The 14,868-nt window shown below is 30.7% G+C and overlaps 1 protein-coding gene across 6 annotated transcripts in view; it reads right to left on the bottom strand.

Annotated features, from left to right (window-relative positions):
- Positions 1-14,868, bottom strand: part of LOC127727044 (solute carrier family 4 member 11-like) — an 80,965-nt gene that overhangs the window by 38,295 nt on the left and 27,802 nt on the right. For all 6 annotated transcript variants that reach the window (XM_052234450.1, XM_052234451.1, XM_052234452.1 and 3 more), the window contains 2 exons: positions 2,892-2,929; positions 1,070-1,280 (listed from right to left, as the gene is read on the bottom strand). In XM_052234450.1, the coding sequence (XP_052090410.1) occupies positions 1,070-1,280; positions 2,892-2,929 (249 nt within the window). The remainder of the gene's footprint in view (positions 1-1,069; positions 1,281-2,891; positions 2,930-14,868) is intronic.

A 14,868-nucleotide genomic window follows, 5' to 3' on the forward strand; every position in this document is an offset into this window, starting at 1 on the left:
ACAATTATTTTCTCCTTATGACAATTTCTGCCATGAATATAAATAGCAGTCTTAATGACTAGGGAAGGATATGACATATACTACATTAATTTACAATAATCTGGTTTATCAAAGAGGACCAGTACAATTTTTATGGAATTGATTATTGAATTGTCTCCGCTGTGATTGATACGGCCGTTTTATCTAGGTTTTCAGAGGGAACGTTTTTCCAAAACAGTTATTTAATTATCCCTACATTACAACATGTAATTACTTTGATAAAGGCTTTGTTATTGATCTGTTTGGGTGGCATAATTAGATAGAAATTTGAATCAGTTATACAATTTACATCGAAAGTGTTTTTTTTTAAATCTTATCACTGTTAATTTTCTCAGAAGATATTTTGATAATTGGATTGAAATTTGTTATTGGATGGATTTAATATACAATACACCACTTAATTTTAAAAAAAAATTTTAATGTTTTAAAAGGCATTGTAAGGACGCAGCAGTATAACATTTTAATTCATAATAATTCAATATTATTAATTGTGACTGTGTTGATATAAAAACTGGTGTAAAACTATGAATATAAACATTTTCTTGACATTTTCAGATGATGGTGTAATGTCACAATTATTAAGAGTGAAGACATTCATATAAATAAATAATTAAAAAAAGAGAGAGAGATTTAAGAATTTCTAATGACAGCTACTTAATAAGCTTTCCCCTACTTTATCTATAGTACCTAAGTAACTTTTGGGTTGGGAGGGCAAGTAACCTGAAAAAAAACCAACAAAAAGGTTACTTGAGCCTTCATAAATGGATTATTACCAATGTCATGTGTACAGGATTTTCTGAATTTATTAGTCAACTGCACTAAGTTCTCAAATGTATTAACTTTCAAAAGATGTAACCGTTTTAAAGGGTTTACATTTGTTTCAATATAGTTCAAGGTATAAACTGAAGTCACCAGCAGATTGTGATGTTAGTTGGATGATCTAAAAATACTGCCTAAACCTCCAGGAAGGTTAAAAGAAGTTACTAGTATTTTGTATTAACACTATCCATAATCTACTCCATGTAATTACCTGAATCTTGTGTAAAAATAGCATGTCTTGCTTCCTCTAAAGTGAACTGTGACCCTTCATCTGAATTCTCGTGCAGCTTTTTCAGCATTGCATCTATGATTTCTGTTAATCCAGTTTGCTGTAGATTTAATAGCAACAATGTACTATTGAGGAAGTCTTCAACATCTTTGTAAGCTCTTATTTCTGCATGGAAATCTTTCATGGGAATTTTCTGAAAGAAGGCAAATTGAATTATAAAACTAACAAATGTCTGAGCAGTATTCCCCAAATGTTCCTGACAGCATTGTTGCATAATCTGCAAGTGACCAGACTAATGCAATAATGTAATCAAAAAGGAAACAAGTCTATAAAAATTCATTGTTGCTAAAGAAGATGTACCCATTTTATTGGAAACAAAATACCATAATAGTAAGAAAATTTCAATACTGTATATATTATGATATATTGATTTTTGGTGTTTAACACCACTTTAAACACACTTGGTGACATCATGGTAGCAAGCTTTTATTGGTGGTGGAATAAGTACTTGGAAAGAACGGCCACCTTCAGTACAAAAACTGGCAATCCTAGTCAAGAAAGATCCGAGTTGTAAGAACCTTGTCATGGGTTAGAAGCCACTCAGGACCCTGTATAACAACACTCATTATATTCTTATGATCATTATTAATGACAACAATGTAACATCTGTGTATCAAATCAATCAAAATTGGTTTATTTCTACAATATTTTGCACTAAAATGATAGGATTTTCATTTTTTTGTCAACTTTCAGATAATTTTAAATCGAAAATCATTAAAATTAGCCCAAATATAGTGTTAAAAATCAATTAATTACTGATTTTTCCATGTGTGTGCAATATTTGAGTATATGTACACAGTACGGTAATTTGATCTTTTATTGTTTGCTAGTTCTATTTTATAACAGTTGGTAATCAATTGCTTTTTAGTTGCTGTTAAATAAAAAGTCACCTTTCTATTCCAAAGCCTTACTGTCATTATTTCATGATACAAATCTCATCAATAAATTGTCCAGAATAAGCATGAAACATTTGCCACTGGACATTAAGCAAACACTAATTAGTCAATTTTTAACTGAATATTTACAGTACATTGTGTACCATGAAATCCATTAAAAGGCATTTTTGAATTTGTAAGCTTTAAATCCCCAATACAAACAAAAATTTATCAATAAAATTGCAAGAAATACTTTATTAACAATAATGACCATTACCAAAAACCATATTGGCTGAATTGAAGGTTATTTAATCTTTACCGTAGTACTACCGTAATTTGTGATAGAAAACAAATATGAAATGTGATTTCATCTACAGAGATAAAACAAATGAACCATAATCAAAACAAAACTTATTAATGCTTCTTCAATATTCCCATACAGCAAATAGAAGAATATTATATCAATTCATATGCTATCCAGTAAGGACTATAACATTGTATATTAAGAGCAAGACAGGAAGCAAGGGAAGTCAATCATGTATTGCTAATCCCTTATAATGATACATAATGCTGGTCAGAAAGCAACAGAAAAAATATTATTTATAGAAGTCAACAGTTTACAGCAAATGTTTTATGTTTCCTTTATCAAACCTTTATATAAAGGTCATCCTCGTGACCAGAGAAACCCAACCTTATAATCTTGACCTTTGTATCTAGGTTCAAAGTGCATAGGTATAACTACAGCGTGACAAAAAGAGGGTGTTGACAAGACAGATTTTTCACTCAAAACAGTGACCTTTATAGAAGGTTTTTGTAATACATTGTAGCATAAACATTTTTATCTAGCACCAACAACTATGTTTGCTTACCTCAAAACAACCATGCAGCAATGATATCTCCTCATCATCTGTAAAAAGAAAACAAAAATTGACAACTGAAATATTATAAGTTTGACATAAACTAGCTATGACAGAAAGGGAACTGAACATTTCATCATCCATTGATGAAAAATACACCAAGGACAAACAGGGAACAGAACATTTCATTGTCTATTGATGAAAAATACACCAAGGACAAACAGGTAACTGAACATTTCATTGTCTATTGATGAAATATACACCTAGGACAAACAGGGAACTGAACATTTCATTGTCCATTGATGAAAAATACACCAAGGACAAACAGGGAACAGAACATTTCATTGTCTATTGATGAAATATACACCAAGGACAAACAGGTAACTGAACATTTCATTGTCTATTGATGAAATATACACCAAGGACAAACAGGGAACTGAACATTTCATTGCCCATTGATGAAAAATACACCAAGGACAAACAGGGAACTGAACATTTCATTGTCTATTGATGAAATATACACCAAGGACAAACAGGGAACTGAACATTTCATTGTCCATTGATGAAAAATACACCAAGGACAAACAGGGAACAGAACATTTCATTGTCTATTGATGAAAAATACACCAAGGACAAACAGGGAACTGAACATTTCATTGTCCATTGATGAAAAATACACCAAGGACAAACAGGGAACTGAACATTTCATTGCCCATTGATGAAATATACACCTAGGACAAACAGGGAACTGAACATTTCATTGTCTATTGATGAAATATACACCAAGGACAAACAGGGAACTGAACATTTCATTGTCCATTGATGTAAAATTCACCAAGAACAAACAGAGAACTGAACATTTCATTGTCCATTGATGAAAAATACACCAAGGACAAACAGGGAACTGAACATTTCATTGTCTATTGATGAAAAATACACCAAGGACAAACAGGGAACTGAACATTTCATTGTCCATTGATGAAAAATACACCAAGGACAAACAGGGAACTGAACATTTCATTGTCTATTGATGAAAAATACACCAAGGACAAACAGGGAACTGGACATTTCATTGTCCATTGATGAAAAATACACCAAGGACAAACAGGTAACTGAACATTTCATTGTCTATTGATGAAAAATACACCAAGGACAAACAGGTAACTGAACATTTCATTGTCTATTGATGAAAAATTCACCAAGGACAAACAGGGAACTGGACATTTCATTGTCCATTGATGAAAAATACACCAAGGACAAACAGGTAACTGAACATTTCATTGTCTATTGATGAAAAATACACCAAGGACAAACAGGTAACTGAACATTTCATTGTCTATTGATGAAATATACACCAAGGACAAACAGGGAACTGAACATGTCATTGTCCATTGATGAAAAATACACCAAGGACAAACAGGGAACAGAACATTTCATTGTCTATTGATGAAATATATACCAAGGACAAACAGGGAACTGAACATTTCATTGTCCATTGATGAAAAATACACCAAGGACAAACAGGGAACTGAACATTTCATTGCCCATTGATGAAAAATACACCAAGGACAAACAGGGAACTGAACATTTCATTGTCCATTGATGAAAAATACACCAAGGACAAACAGGGAACTGAACATTTCATTGTCTATTGATGAAAAATACACCAAGGACAAACAGGGAACTGGACATTTCATTGTCCATTGATGAAAAATTCACCAAGGACAAACAGGGATCTGAACATTTCATTGTCTATTGATGAAAAATACACCAAGGACAAACAGGGAACTGAACATTTCATTGCCCATTGATGAAAAATACACCAAGAACAAACAGGGAACTGAACATTTCATTGTCCATTGATGAAAAATACACCAAGGACAAACAGATAAAGAATAATCCAGCTTTCAAGAAAGATGTCCAATAAATGTTATAAGAAACACTAACTAGATTTCATGTACTGAATACAATATGTTATAGCAGGAAGTCTACATTGGCTTTTAAATGTTTATTTGGTCATACAATGAATTTGCTGGTTCAATTATTGTGAACATTGTTGTCCTTTGGATACTTTCGTCCTTTCCATCAGGTTACGTGTTTCAATAAAATAAATCAAGACTGTAAATAATAAGCTTATCTCAATAAGTCCTTATAAAGTTGGATGACTTCCTTGTCTAAGTACAAAAACATGAAAAGGTTTAGTGTACAATCTAAAAACTGATGGATTTTCTCTCTATTGATCAATTTACAAACAGAACATATACTCAGACAAGGCATTAGATACAAAACAGATTAAAGTTTTATTCTAATGCCTTTCCACAAAAAATAAAATGGACGATAAAGGGATAAAGTTATTTATTTATTACTGATAGGAGAGAGTTTTAAATACCTAAAAAAATAACAACCCTGTTTAGTGACCTTTACCAGAGACATATAATACAATTGTATTATATGTCTCTGCCTTTACATAAATTATTGTTGTGGTATTATGTTGAATACACTCTTCCCTTACTTAAACATCAGAATTTCAGAAAGTGTTGACACAGAAATATGTCTTGCCTGCATCTAATTTTAACAGTGTAATGCAAATGTTGAAACTCAAATGGCAAAACAATGCAAAAGTCAATATACCATGACTGAAGAGGTGCATGAGGCCAAATAATCTTGGTGGAAATGAGATCTGCCAATGCTAATACAACTGCATATCTAAAATCACCTATTAAAATTGTGCTGATGCAGTCAGAAACAACACTCCCAAGTCATAACTCTGCAACTTTGTTGAAGTGATATAAAATTAAGTTGTTTTTTTAAAGTAATAATAACTAACAATTAATGAATAGATATGTGTCTATTGTTCATACAAATATCAATCCATAGACATGGAAATATATGAAATATCTTGGCCTCCAGATAATTTTTCAATACTCAATACATGAAAAAACAATTACATTAAGTTTCCATAGATGTCAATCTGTCACATCATTTTAACCTAAATCACCTTTTCTTCTATTATGTTATAATTCTACTGGATGTTTTAAACTACTGTAATGTCTCTTGTGATTTCTTTTTCTCGTTTATTCTCAATTCCATATATAACACCTAACTTAAGATGTAGAATATATGATACTGTTGGAGTTAAAGCTTTTTTCTCATTTCAAACATATTAACCAACGGCAAATTCTGTCAACGATGGTAATATAAATTCCAATAAGGGAGAGAAAACACCAAATCAGTCTTACGATGACAATATTAACCTCAGCACTTACATATTTACACCAGAAGAATGCATTAATGAGTAAATTCTGTTTCCAGTTATGTATTTGTTATCTGAAAATTGTGATAGATTGTACAATAATTGGTGACTTGCCAAATATATAGCAACTTTTGACAGTTCAGGGGTATAAGATAAAGATATTCTTATTCTAAAACCTTTTACTGTAACTTGGGATATTTTGGCTGCAGTCTTATAATTACCTTTTTCTGTGCTTAAGATGACAATACCAAAATTAAACACACCAAAATAAAACATTGCAAAAATGCCAGATTTGTATTACAGTAAGTTTTATCACCTTGCACTTTGATGACTTGACTGTGGTTCTTCTACAGCAGTTGGTTAAAATATTGTATCTACCCGGTAGTCAGTAAAACAATTTCCATACCAATTTCACCACTTCAAATTTCAAATTTTTATTAGGTAAGATTGTACTTTTGAAGTACCAAGAACCAATGTCTCAATAACCGGCCAAAAAGTTTGTTGAAAATTACCGTTAATAGAATATGTGATAAAAAGAAACTGTTTGCCAAAGACAACAGGTGTGATATATAAAATATTTATATAGTCTGAAACCTGTGAATAATGATGAGGGTTGATGCTATGAACAGTGTCAGAAAGTTTTTTTTTTTTTATAAAATAAATCAATATGTTATATAATTTCTAGCAATCTAAATTTGGATCTTCAGTGCTTGAATCATTATCTGAAAACATCTTCCCAAATGTCCAAATCTCATTATATAAGAAAAAACTTATAGTTAGAGTTGAAAGAGATATATTTCTTATTACATTATAATTTTCAAATTAACTTGGTTGCACTACCTTGCAAAAAGAATATCCATGCAGTTGTAAATACATTGTATCACTAAAACAAACTATTTTCAGCATCATGACTGTGTTAACTGCCATTTAAGTTAATATATCACTCAAAATATTTAAAAGTAATCATGAATGCACAGGAATTGAAATGTCATCTTATAGCATCTGCTTAAAACATTTTGTACACAAACTTAAATATGTTCTTTCAATAAATATGCATTTTTCAAATGACGGTTCAGTTCAATATTAGGAATCTGGTGTAAAAGTGTGTTAGGCTTCATTGATCATACATTAGGGATATGTGAATAATGTGTCACTTTGGTAAAGACAATTGTGCAAGACACTTGGCCAATGAGTTAACCAGCTTTTCTTTCTTAACAATGAATTCTTGCTTACCTATTACATATAAACAGATTTTTTTTCTTACTAGTAACTGCAAATTTAGATATTTTCAGAAATTTAATATAGGGTGTCCATGTTTGGAGTGTTGTTAAAAATAGATGATACATTTGTATGTCTGTTGGAAAACAATTACCAATCTTAATAGAACTATGTGAAAAAACAATAGCCTTTGGAAATAAATGAATAACTTTAAAAGGAGCCAGCATTGTGTAAAATTGGGTCATGGAGATAAAATCATTTTACAATAGAATAAGAATATAGTGATAAAATATCAATGTTTTAGCACTATGTATCTCTATAAATACAAAGGACCTAAATGTGAAACAATAGCAAGATACTATGAAAATGTTTTGACCTTTACAATTAAATTGTTAAAATGAAACATCCTTGGACCACAATTGGATTTTAAGATATGGACCTCAATTTTCAATGAAGTACCTTGAGCATAAAGATAGGGCAAGGTGACTCAACTATTGTTGATCAATATTTATTAATTATGGACTTTTGACGAGGTCAATACGTTATATATGGACCTGTTCCGATTATATTGACCGAGGACGAAGTCCGAGTGTCAATATAATCTAACAGGTTCATATATAACGTATTGACTGAGTGAAAGTCCTTAATCTATATATTACATATGTAAATAATGTATTAGAAAAATGGACTTCAATGTTCTTTATGTGTTTTTTTTTTTAATTTTATTTTGCAAGATTTTTAACATGCTATTGAAAATATTAATAAATAAGATTAACTTGTTTTATTGTAAACGAAAACACAGCATTTTTTTTTCTGTTTAGAACAAATAAGAATTCAAATGGAACTCATTTCAGTTTACTTGCAAATTTTCTTTTCGTACTCTGCGGCGCTTCCGTCATGATTGTTATGTGTGACGTCATATATTTTTAATATTGACCGTCAATACTTAAAAATAGAAACAAGGCTTCAGCTACATGAAATATTATTTGATACACATGATCGTAATATCCAATGAAAACAGCAGAATGCTACACCATATGTAATATTGTACTTTGTTTAGAATAAAATGAGGAAATAGCATTGGCATAATTTATGCCTTAAAACACCGAACTTCAGAAACAAAGAATATACACACAGAAGAGAGGACATGTATAAATCTATTTGCCCACATGTGACAGGACATAAGTTTAATGTTTCTCTAACATATCTACTGGAGGTGATGTAACAGTTTTGGGGACTATCACAGTACTGTTGATTTATTGCAATTATACACACTAATCACCTAGACTTTTGTTCTAAAGACACAATGCAAAAATGAAAAAAAAAACATGTTAGCCTATCTGTCTAATGACTGCCATTAATAATTAAAATGATAGATACATTGAATTGATTAAATATAATGATTATTCATTCAAATGGGGAAATCTCATTTCTGCAGCATAGCATAGTAAGAAAGCATGTGAAAAAGTGATTTCTTATGTTACAAAGTGCAGGATATCGTCAGTTCTGTCAAGTTTCAAGATAATAACACAAGATTTATGTGTTTTTGGCTCTACTTTTTTTGCAAAATTTATCATATTTTCATTATAGCTCCAGAAAATTGGCATAAATCTTTCATATTATGCAAAATCTTTTTCAAAACATGACAGTTCTGTATTGTGTAGCTTCTAATATGCATGTACCTTTTATAATTAGTTTTTCTGAAAAAATCAAAAAGTTTTAAATAACACATTACTGGAATTTCCATGTCATATTTGCTGAAAATCAACAAAGTGAAAGACATCATAAATAGCTGCATTTTGCAATTAATATAAATTATGCAACTGAAAGATTCTTTTAAGGATTCTTTAATAGAAAAGGCACGACATCAAATTTTTTTTTTATTTGTCTTTAGTGTTTATGTTTCATTTGACATTAATAACCTTGAACAAACCTTCAATACCCATTCAGCTGGTGAAACTGAAAAATGAAAGCTATTTTAAATGCTATAAAAAGGAGTATGAGGATGGACCTTATATTTGTATGCTTTACCTAACCTGTTATAAAGTGCTTACACTTCTTGAAATGGCTACTTATATTTCTTATAAAAAAGAAAGGCTGGACTTCAAATTCTGTCTACAGTATTTTCACTTTATAAAACCTTGTATATAACCTTCCACATTATGTGATCTACCACTGTGGCCTCATGGTACTGTAGTGTGCTTAACACCGTGTGAAGTCGTAACAATGTGAAACAGAATGCATGACTTCCAACATAAAATAATGGTCAATATAATTTTCTGTTGACTTCATATCTTGAAAAAATAAGTTAAACCATTTAAAAATGTTAGTTGTTGCTGTTAAATAATGGTATTGGTCAATATATTGGTAAATTTGACTCTCCAATTTGCCTAACACTTTTTTATTTGTACATTTAGGTTTTTATAAAAATAAAGATCTGGTATGATTGCCAATGAGACAACTTTCCATCAGAAACCAAATGACATAGAAATTAGCAACCATAAGTCAATGTTTGGCCTTCAAAATGAGCAAAACCCATACTGTTAACAAGCCATAAAAGAGCCCAACATGACAAAATGTGAAACAATTCAAATGACAAAAACTCACAGCCTATTCACGTACAAAATAAACCAAAAAATTAATATGATATACAGCACCATTTATGTGTTTGTGTCAGACATCAATGTAACTAGATATTATTGAGATGGGAGCCATCTCTGTGGGCCCCGCTGTGAATAATGTGTGGTAAAAAATTTGTATCTTTATCATTGGACATGGGGTTGTCAAATGAAACCAAAGTTTTTGACCTTGACCTTTGACCTAGGAAGTTGTACATAAATTATGACACACCCTCTGGTGTTGGTTTATATACATATCAAGTATAACCTTTGAAATCATAACGGTTCTCAAGATATAGAGCGGACACGATCTTTACCATAGGACATGGGGTTGTCAACTAAAACCAAATTTTTGGACCTTAACCTTTGACCTAGGAAGTTGTACATACATTATGACACACTCTCTGGTGTTGGTTAATATACATGTCAAGTATAAACTTTGAAATCATAACGGTTCTCTAGATATAGAGCGGACACAATTTGTTACGGACAGACGGACGGATGGACAGACTGATCACTATAGGGCATCCGCCATTCGGCGGGGCCCTAATAATGTTGTTGTATTGTAACATGACCCAAAAAGATATTTATGGAATTTTTCTGTGAATGGTATGAATTTCACAGGTTTTTAAAGTTTTCTATTTCACCTGTTATTTACTTTTACTGCAATAGTTCATGTTGTGAATGAGAAAATAAGTTTTACAAAAATAGATACTTGTCATATCATCAAAATATTCATCAAAAGCTGAAACAAATTTCCAATATGGACACATCAAACAGCTTATTCAATTTCCGAGGAAATAATTATTTTGTTCTAAAGTTTAGTTAAAATTCATTTCAAGACCTCTCATTTTTCATTTTTTAGACACCTTCAACTCTACAAATATAATTTAAATTCAAAATTGATTTACTAGTGTGACCTTGACCTTCAGACTAGTGACCTTAACTCTTTGTAGTGGTGGTATAAATCACAAAGTAGTGTCATTAAAATCCAAGTGGTACTCAACTTAAAAGTCATGCACCTAGGGTCTAAAATTTTGAAAGAAGTTTGTTGCCTTGACCTTCAAGTAAAAAATATCCACAGAGATCTTTTGTGGTGATTTACAATCAATCAAAGTTTCATTTTTTAATTCTAAGCAGTTCCCAAAATAAAAAAAAACATACAGGATAAGAAAGGACAAACATACAGAACTGTTATTATGGGTCAAATAGAAATAGATGCTGGACTTAAACAGTGTAACAGTAAAATTAGATTAATAAAAATAAGTAGTCCTGAAGATATTTTAGAAGCCTACGTGTAATGAAAACTTATATGCTATAACAGAATTAATAACAAAAAGTGTAATAACTGTAATAAAGTAATTTCTTGCAACAATTCAAAACGATTCACTATGGTAGATATTCATAAATAAAAATATGACCTGTGGTGGTTGAAATTTGTCTGAGTAATAAGTTGATTCAGGTAGCTTTACTTTAGTTAAACCTCAGCAGAATTGTTTTCCGAATTTCAGTGTCTTATCATAAAAACAGCAAGGAACTACTGTGAAAGTATTAATTCTTAATGCATTTTCAAAAGGATAGGTCAATATATATAGATAGTTTTCATGTTTAAAAGAATGATTGTACATGTAGGCATTAAAAGCAGAAAAAGGAAAACCTATATGTGCAAAAATTGAACAAAAATTTCAAATAGTAAATTAACTGCAACTTGTCATAATCGTAACAATGAATATTACCTTTAGAAGTTTTATCACTTATAATTTGAACAGAATGCTTGCAATCTTGACTAGTAAGATCCTTTAAAATAGATCCATATTCTGATAGTTCTAAATCTGAATTTTGACCAGTGTCACCACTAAACATCTTTAATCAAATAACTCACACACAGGTGTTATGTTTAGCACCTTGTTAGAAAAAACTAGAAAATCACATATACCAGTATTATCTTACAACAGTTCAGTTTAGTTATGTTTCAATTTCTGCCTGAATGTCTTTATAAGTATTGTGTCATAAAAAATCAATGGAAAATTCTCTAAAAGCCAAATCATGGTTGTAATTAATAGAAACTGTTTTTTTAGTATCTTCACCTATAAGCTGTAATTGTTTGCAGCAAAAAATATACCCACATCATTAATTGACACAATAAAAATAATTAACTTTTGGAATTTTTATGTAAATTGTCTTCACATTTTATTCATATATATGGAAGCCATTGTAAACTGTCTATATCATAGAATTTACTGTCAAATGGCAACTGTCAATTAAGAACAGAATACATTCCTATATTAATATCCTTAATCTATATTAGTATTATCTTCTTTTTTTAGGTGTGATTACAAAATGTGGCATATTATAAAATAAGCAACCAAATCCCAAATGTACAATGCATGGCTGACAATTTGTTCTTAGTAAATTTTGAGGCAATGAAAAAGTAGCTATAACTTCCTGTTGAGGGTAATCTCTTGTAGGTTTGTAACCAAAACTAAGCATCAAGACTGAATAATCCAAGTTTATTTTTCAAAGGTCTGGCATTATTGTCATGTCATAATTGGCATACTTGCATGGTATACTCAACAGGGGAAGTATTCACTACCTTAAATGTTGTTTCATAGGCATTTGATAAGTCAGATAATTTATCTTATGAGAGAACAAATGTTGATTTTTGGTCAAAAAGATTTTCAGAGTTCATAATTAAGGTAGTTCCCCACCACAGTGTGTACTTCTACCAACGAAGTCAGGTTATCTGGACAATTTGCTGTTGGTTGTCTTTGCTTGTATAATTTGTCTTGGGAGTCAGGTGTTAGTGTTGGCTATTGTACTGTCAAATATTTTTCATAGTTCCTGTTATCCTTTTTATGAACAAGGAGGTCACAGAAATAAAAAGCAAATTAAAGGTATGTCATGACTTAAACCAGCATCTCTCATCTAAATAAAGCATTTAGAACATAAAACCAATATGTTATTCAAAACTTCAACTAGCTTGATATAAAACACCTTCAAAAAAAAAAAAAAAAAAGATTCAACAAAAATGGATCTAAATAAACTCATCATAAATACCAGGATTGAAATTTTCTATGCCAGTCGCGCTTTTATTCTACAAAAGACTCATCAGTGACACTCGAATCAAAAAAGTTAAAAAGGCCAAATAAAGTACGAAGTTGAGACCATTGAGGACCCAAAGTTCCTAAAAATTTTGCCAAATACAGATAAGGTAATCTATTCCTGGGGTAGAAAATCCTTAGTATTACAAAAAATTCAAAGTTTTGTTGACAGTTAATTTGTAATTATGACAATATCAATGATAATTCATGTCAACACAGAAGTGCTGACTACTGGGCTTGTGATACCCTCGAGGAGAAAAACTCCACCAGCAGTGGCATCGACCCAGTGGTTGTAAAAAAAATCATCATAGATACCAGGATTGAAATTTTGTATGCCAGTCTACAAAAGTTCAAATATTCTTTTATCAAACTTGAGCTCAGAATAAAATGTAATTCCACAGAGGTTTCATGTGAACCCATCTATGTGACTTCAGCTTCTACAAATCTAAATAAAAGTTGAGGGTCTTGAGATAATCACAAAAAGTTTCTAAATATTTTCGATTTGTAAAAAATTTTGTTAAGTTCAAAATGCAATAACATTATTTAATACATTCTTCTTGCCAAGTCTCATTATTTTCTGAAAACAATGCATATGTCACAGTATTTGACATGGCTGGTCCTAATCAGCTTAGGTGATGAAAAATAGTAAACAATATATCAAAGTTATTTTTTTCTATAAATAAAGCCTTTCAGTTTCAGAAAATTAAAAAGCTGGCATGTCAGAATCAAGAATTGCAACTGACTATAGTTGCCATGTTTTGCCACTTGATATTTATTCCAGAAGTCTCTAACACATACAGAGTTCCTGGCAACTTTGAAAATGCAATGACAATTAAACTAATAGGGGCATTAATATTATTACATAAGAACACTTTCAATGTATGAAATATCACCCTAGAGAGATCAAAAGGTGTAAATAGTTTTGTTAGGATACACCATAGTAATATAAGCTATATCTGACTAAAATGTACATGAGAAAGCGAAATTTCTATCAAGGACATTGTTTCATCACAAGTAATCTTGCATTCATGCAATGCTTTGTAGATAAAAAAAAAATGGCAATAGCAAACAATTCATTACTCACACAAGGAAAAATAGATCTATTAATTATCTAGTTTAAAATGCAAATTGCTAATAGAGGAATACAACAGACATTAATGCATAGTTTTGCTATAATATAAATTCTTTGATCACAATCGCAGCTCTACAACAAAAACAATTCAATCTAGGAATGGTATAAATTGCATGTAATGAGACTGAAAGGAAGTAACATCAAGTCAGATTCAAATTAGACTAATATTGAGAAGTATCTGCCCTAAAGCTTTGAAAATACTCATAGTATTGTAGTATATGACACAGGATGAATTAACAATTTTTCCAGTCTCTTGCAAAATCTGATTTTTTTTCCAATAAAATTTGTCTGTTTTAATCTGCTTTAAAGAGGTGACATGATTCTGAGTAATTCTTTTTCCTTAATATGTTTTGTTTTTAGATTAGTTTTAACTTATTTGTCAAGTGCTGAGCTTCGTTGAAAGCAGAAAAAGCAGAAAGTAAACAGTAAATTGATGGTCACAATGTGTTTATATTTTCATTTCAGTTAATTTATAAAATATCTATAAAAAAAAGAATATTTGTCCATATGATAATATGCCACATTCACACTTTATATTTTCAAGAACCAAGAAATTTGGGTCTAAACCCTTATTTGACATATATTTTTTTAATTTCACATCATAAAGAATTAAGAACATGTATACCTTAATCCAAAACTTTAACCTGATACAGGATTGAAGGATAGA

This window comes from Mytilus californianus, unplaced genomic scaffold (genome assembly GCF_021869535.1).
Source record: "Mytilus californianus isolate M0D057914Y unplaced genomic scaffold, xbMytCali1.0.p SCAF_19, whole genome shotgun sequence".
Lineage (NCBI taxonomy): Eukaryota > Metazoa > Mollusca > Bivalvia > Mytilida > Mytilidae > Mytilus > Mytilus californianus.